The sequence below is a fragment of the Mastomys coucha genome, unplaced genomic scaffold (assembly GCF_008632895.1).
Source record: "Mastomys coucha isolate ucsf_1 unplaced genomic scaffold, UCSF_Mcou_1 pScaffold20, whole genome shotgun sequence".
Taxonomy (NCBI): Eukaryota; Metazoa; Chordata; class Mammalia; order Rodentia; family Muridae; genus Mastomys; species Mastomys coucha.
Genome location: NW_022196903.1, coordinates 113,609,124 through 113,616,058, shown reverse-complemented (window position 1 = coordinate 113,616,058; position 6,935 = coordinate 113,609,124). Strand labels below are relative to the sequence as shown.

At 39.0% G+C, this 6,935-nt stretch overlaps 1 protein-coding gene across 1 annotated transcript in view; it reads right to left on the bottom strand.

The window, feature by feature from the left end:
* Window positions 1-6,935, bottom strand: part of Kdm5a (lysine demethylase 5A) — a 71,068-nt gene that overhangs the window by 10,289 nt on the left and 53,844 nt on the right. Inside the window, exons 23-27 of the mRNA XM_031383220.1 lie at window positions 5,408-5,959; window positions 4,899-5,042; window positions 4,405-4,564; window positions 2,438-2,658; window positions 668-1,078 (exon numbers count right to left, since the gene is read on the bottom strand). Coding sequence (XP_031239080.1) covers window positions 668-1,078; window positions 2,438-2,658; window positions 4,405-4,564; window positions 4,899-5,042; window positions 5,408-5,959 — 1,488 coding nt within the window. The remainder of the gene's footprint in view (window positions 1-667; window positions 1,079-2,437; window positions 2,659-4,404; window positions 4,565-4,898; window positions 5,043-5,407; window positions 5,960-6,935) is intronic.

Below are 6,935 nucleotides of genomic sequence, written 5' to 3'. Positions count from 1 at the left end.
CAAGCCAGCCAGCCAGCCAGCCAGCCAAGCCAGCCAGCCAGCCAACCAACCAACCACACAAGTTACTACACGTATTAGCAATCACATAACAGTCTATAGGTAGGGGTCAGAGGACAACTTGAGGAAGCTAGCTTTCTACTTATATCATGTGGTCCTGAGACTGGATTTAGTTTGTGAAACTTGGTGACAAGTACCTTTAACAAATGAGCCATCTACTAGCCTAGGCTGAAAAATTTTAACAATAACATTGAGTCTCAATTATTACCTTAAAAAATCATTTTCTATTTAAGAGAGTACCTTATTAAGTATATATTAAGAGAGTACCTTTCAACTAGAGTGTGAGTAAGATAAGGACGGACTTTTCAGGTCAGAAGAGTATTTTGAAGATTGACCTGCATACTATGTATGAGAAGTACAGTGCTTGCCAGGGTGTCAAGTAAGTTTTCTATGCTTCTGTACATTTCTAGTAAATGACTTAAAAACTTCTTCCATTAACGCATACTTAAGGAGCTTAATTAAAATGGTTTATAAAAACTGTATAAAAAATGTTTGAAGTCCAAATTCAGGAATCACAACTATACTATTATTACATCCTACACACATCTCCTGGACCACTAGCCCACTAGCTCTGGCCCTTCATAGCAGTCGATGAACCCTTGCACCTCACCTTGTCCTTGCAGGGCCTTTGGCAGTTCTGGGCTGCACACACAGCATTCTCGTCGTCAGACTCCTCTGCGCCCGACCAGTCATACTTTGAGGGGATATCCAGCACCTTCCTCTCTCGTTTCTTCTCCGTGTTCTCTTTTACAAGCTCCACTTTGGCGGCAGCAGCCTTTTCTTTCTTTTTCTTTCGCTCTTCTTCTTTGGCTAACTTCTTGGCCAATTTATTCAGCTCTTTTGATTTGTCCACATTTAATTTTAATTTCTTCTTTTTAGGTTTATCTACTTTCTTTAGCTCCTTGGTCTTCTGTTTTCCTTCTCCAAAAAACTGTTCTACCTTTTCTAGCTTCCGTTTCCGTTTCTTCTCTGAAGGATCCTTTCCTTTCATTTTTAATGGTTTCTCTTCTATGCTATCATCCTTCAAAATATGAAATTAATAAATTCTTAATGCAAAACGTAAAAATAGTATCATCCTCTTATGTGAGGTACTTAGAACAAGAAAATTAGCAGACACAAAAATCAGACTAGGAGGTGCAGGAGGGGAAACAATTATTTTTTACTAGTTCAAATTTCCTGTTTGAGATGATTACAGAGTTGAGGCAGCTAGACATTGGAGTACACATCTGTAATCCCAGCACTTGGGAGGCAGCAAGCTGCAATGGGGTAGCTTCAAGTTCAAGGGTAGCCTGGTCTATATAGTGAGAGTGAATGAGTTCTCGGAATGTACTGTGGTGATATTTGCATACAATATGAATGTATGTAATAGAACTGAAAAGTGACTGTAAAGTCACCCAACTCATCCAGTTCTACTTTACCACCTACTTGCCTTTTTTATCTGGAGCATGTTTAGAAGTACCTGTGGTCTGTGTATACATGTGTTGATGTCAGGTGTCTTCCTCAGTATCTCTCCACTCTATAAATTGAGGTACAGTCTCTTAATGGACATGGAGCTCACCATTTTGGCTAGTATGACTAGCCAGTTTGCTCTAGATTCCTTGCCTCTGCCTTCTACCCACTGGGATTACAGGCAGGCCACCAAGAGCATCTACTTTTTTTTTTTTTAAATGTATGTGCCAAACTCTGGTCCTCATAGTTGCAAAGCATGCAATTTCAACCTTTTAAAAAAAGCATGCAGCCCAACCTTTTAAAATTTTCAACATTTACCCAGTTATCTATGGTGATTGTTATAAAACTGATTTTTTTAAAAAAAAGGCATTTTAAATTATGTATATATGGTATATGTGTGTGTTTCTGTGTGGGTATGTGCATGTGAGTGGAGGGGCTTTTGAAGTAGAGGAGGGCTTCAGATCCCCTGGAGCTGAAGTTACAGGTGGTTATGAACCACCCAATGTGGGTGCTGGGAGCTGGCCTAGAGAATATGGATAATTTTAACATCTCCCCAGCCCCTAAACTGTTTTATTGTTTTGTTTGTTTATGTATTTCTGAGAAAAGAGCTTGTGTAGTGGAGGCTAGCCTCAAAGTACCCAAGGATGGTTTTGAATGACTCATCTTCTTACCTCCACTTCCCCTGTTTTAGGATTATAAGCCTGAACCATGCATGATACTTGGCTAAACTGTTTTTTAATCCTTCCTTCTCTCTAGCAGAAACAAAAGAATTATTACGTAAAATTTCAATGAAAAATAAGGAAACAAATATTTTTACTTAAATGAGAACATGACTGCCAAACTACTACCCACTCAGGCATCCTGTTGCCAGTATTGTAGCACTACTAAGGAACATGGACAGGTTAAAATCACTAGTAAAGTCAGTCTATACCTCCATGATATGTAAGAATCTGTCCTCTGAGGGTGGATGTGTGGCCTGCAAAATCCGCCATATGTGCTGTGTCTCATCCAGAGACACTTCTAGAAGGTCTCCAACCATCATGAGTTCTTCTAGCTGGGCTTTTGCTCCAGGAGACAATTCCAATACTGGGGGCTCCAAACTTCTGGGAACCAGAGGGCTCTTCCGAGGCTGCTTTCGTGGAGTGCTAGAACCTTTCACCAAGACATCAAGAAACAAAGCAAAAAAACTGAAAATGGAACACACATACTATGATAGCAAATGTTTAGAAAAAAATTTACCTCTACCCTTGAGAGTAAATTTAGATAACTGAATTTATTATTTTAGTACCAAAAAAAAGGTTTTGTTTTGTTTTTTTAGAGATTTATTTATTTATTACATGTAAGTACACTGTAGCTGTCTTCAGACACACCAGAAGAGGGCATCAGATCTCATTACAGGTAGTTGTGACCCACCATGTGGTTGCTGGGATTTGAACTCAGGACCTTAGGAAGAGCAGTTAGTGCTCTTAACCACTGAGCCATCTCACCAGCCCCACCAAAAAAAGGTTTTTAAAACTATACTAAGTGGCTAATGTAATGATCCATAAAATTTCTAAAAGTTTATCATAGAAAAAATAATCTCCATTTTCTAGAGGAGTGAAATAAAGCATTACTTATTTTCTCTGGGTAAATGAAAAGTGAACATCAGTGAGAAAGAATTCACCAAAAGAAGGAAGTTCCTAACAATTAAGAATACCAAACACTTATATACATAAAAAAAAAAATCACAACAAGACAAAAATAACAAAAACCTCAATCCTGAAGTCTAACCAAGTAGAGCGGCACACTTGAAATCCTAGCACTTAGGAAGTTGATACAGGAGGATTGCTGTTAAGTGTGAAGCCAACAAAGGCTACACCAAGAGAATTAGGCCGCTAAAGCTACAGAATGAGATTGTCTCTATACGTGCATGCACACAGAGCACCCACGAGTGTGCAAAAAACCCAAACAAACCAATAAACTCAACAAAATAAAAGAATATCCAAGTCCCGTATGGATACTAAGCATCAGTGAGTTCCTTGACAGCTGGTACTGATCAAGTAGAAGGTAAATGAAGGTCTAACAGAGATTGCATACAAATAAAACACGCAATCATGTGACCTAAAAAAAATACTCCTGGTTGGGACTCTATACTTCTATTATCTTTTCAGGTCATCATCTAATGATAGAAAATGAAAACAAATTTTGGCTTTTCCCAACCACAATAGTGTTTTCAAGTTCTCTCACTAGGTGAAAACCTGGTTATGTATTCAAGAGGAGTTGACAGTCTGGGTTAATATGATGTCTTTTCTATCTGTTTCAATTTACTTTGTAAATATATATTATTTTGTTTTTCTCAGGGCTTAAGACCAAACCCAGGCCTTTCACTTGCTAGGCAAACACTACCACAGAGCGCAATCTCCAAACCTTATGTTTTCTGTTTTGTTTGCTTTTTATTTATTTTATGTGTTATGTGCACGTGAGTCCAGGTACACGTGTGCCACCGCATGTGGAGATGAGACGACAATGTCTCGAGTCTTTATTGAGGAACCTGTTGTTTTTCCTGTTGTGCTACTTCCTGCAAACTAGCTGGCCTGAGAATTCCCAGCCAATGCTGTTTCCACTTCCTAGCTCTTGTACCAGGACTACATATACATGTATTTCACCTAACATTCTTATGAGGATTCTGGAAATGAAACTTAGGTTGTCAGACTTACATGGCTGGTGCTGAACCATCTCCTAGGCCCACTTCTGTTTTTATGAAGACAGGGTTTCAGGTAGCCTAGGCTGGCCTCCAACTTGCTATCTGATATTCAGGAATGAACTTAAACTCTTGTGCTCTCCCAAATCTCCAAGTACTTGGATGACAAGCATGTACCACCTTGCCCAGATTCTACCTTTTCTAGGGCTAATCACTACCTTGAGAACAACTCTTAGAAGCAGAAGAATATGCATGCTCTGCACAGAACGAAGGTGCCGTCCACATGTGAGTCACCACTTCCTCAGACTTGATGGGAATCTCTTCATCACAAAAGAGATTGGGTTCCAGACTGCTAGAGGATTTCACACTGGCTGTATCCTAAAGAACAAAGAGAAATTATCAGAATTGTAAACACTTAATTTAGAAAAAGCTAAAAATGAAAGCTTTGTTGACCTAAGGCACTAAAAACATGACATTAAAATTAACTATAATATTATATAATAATCACCATGACAAGGGCACCTCATCACAAACATAAAATATTATTTAAAATTTCACTTTTTTTCTTTAAGTTTTGAAAAACTGCCATTACCACATACTCAAGACAAATATATGGCTATTTCTCTTCTACCCTCAGTCCTTAAATACCAATGGCAGCAGTTTTAAAACAGAACTTACCAGATACATATCTTTAGCCTGTCCCTATAATTACCTTCATGTCATAGCCATATGTCTCCCGAATATCTTCATCAGAATCTGTCTCTTCATCATCGTAGTCCACTGGCTGGTGGGGGGAAGATGATACACTGCTCACCACCCGGTTAAAAGCAGACTGCTGGAAACTAGGTAAGTGTCCCTAAACAAAAAGATGGACAGACAGACTAAACAAATTAATGTATGCTTAACACCAACAAAATGTAACCATTTTATTTAAAAAGCAGCTAACAGACTTCTTCAACAGTTAGCAGAAAATAAATATGCTACAGTCTACCTGAATCTTTTCAGGTAGTATTTCACTAAAATGACTTGAGTTTTTACTGATAAGAAGAAAAGTAAAGCTGTGTATGCAGAAGGAAGAAGAAACTTGGATCACAGAACTGCTGGCAAATTATAGTTGCTTTCCTACCCAAGTCAACAGGTTAAATACATTTAATTTATGATACATTTACATACTGACAGATGCTGTCACATGAAACATAAGAAGGTAAACTGGAAGCTGACCTGTAAGTCTGGATTGGCAGCTGCTTTTTGGAGTTCTGCACTGATAATCTTTTCAGTTTTTTCTCTAGCCGCTTGTTCCACCATACGTTGGCTTAACACAGAGAGTTTGGCCAGGGCCGAGGACAGTTCATCTGTGGCTAAAGCTTGTCGTGCTCTATCTTGCCAACTCATGGCACGTTCTGTCAAACACTGCAGTGCCTCTCCTTCAGGCAACCGTACAGGCAACTTCTGAAGGGATACCAGGAGTGACAGAATAGTCTCTAGCCTTGGCCTCCGAGATCTCATGCAAAGAGGGCAAAGGAATTTTACGTCTCTAGCCTGCCAGCTGGATCCTTTTTTCTGGGAACCTGATTTAGGAAGGGGAACACAGCTGTTATGGAACCAGTCTTTGCAGAGCTCACACTGTAGCATAAACCCACTGGCTGTCTTGCGGCAAATACAAAATTTCACTTCTTCTATGCGGTCCACAATTGTCATCTTGGCTAGGTTGGCTGCTCTGAGGGAATGCATGGCTTCAATCTCCTTTTGCTCTCGTTCTTTGAAAACTGCCACCTATATACAACAAGCATTTAATTAAAAGAAATCATTCTAAACCACCCACAAAATAGCAAATGCTTAAGCTGAGGGATGTTTCTCCAAGTTCCAGCATCAGGATAACAAACTACTGCTAAAGTACAGGTGCAATTTCTTGAAACGTGTGTTATCACACAAACATTTTGACACAAACATTTCTCATCTATGAAATGGACATTATATCATAGTACTTTACAAGGTACAGTATAAAAAGGGTATTTCTTGAGGCAGAGGCAGGTGGATTTCTGAGTTCGAGGCCAGCCTGGTCTACAGAGTGAGTTCCAGGACAGCCAGGGCTACACAGAGAAACCCTGTCTTGAAAAACCAAAAAAAAAAAAAAAAAAAAAAGGTATTTCTTGAGATCAAGCACTCTAGGTACCAAGTCTGGCTACTGGACTTACAGTACAAATTTTCTGAAAAGTGCCGGCACAAACCCAATCACATTTTATTGTTTTAAGGATTTAAATACAATTATAATTATACACCAAAGTGCCAAATCTAATACCCACCCAGCACAACATAAACAGTAACTAATGGTTTCCCATTCCTCAAGGGCAAGTTCTATTCGGATAAACATTCTTACTTTCCCCTGAAGACCCCTCCATTTCATTCAGAAGCAGAAGAAAGGCCGATGATCAACTATAATAGTAGCTTGTAAAATTCATTTTAACCGAGTAAATAAGAACTAGAATCTAAAGATCACATGTACCACCAGCATATTCCCTTTTTAAATCACTGATAGGTTGGAAATAATTTTGAAATAATTTCCAGCTCTATTTGCTGACAAGACTGACTTACTAGGCAAGCTCTCTAATGGAAGATCATTTTCTTTGGCCTCAAATTTGGATTATTAATAGACAGAAAGAATCTTTAAAAAATTTATTTATGGGCTGGCGAGATGGCTCAGTGGGTGAGAGCACTGACTGCTCTCCTGAAGGTCCTGAGTTCAAATCCC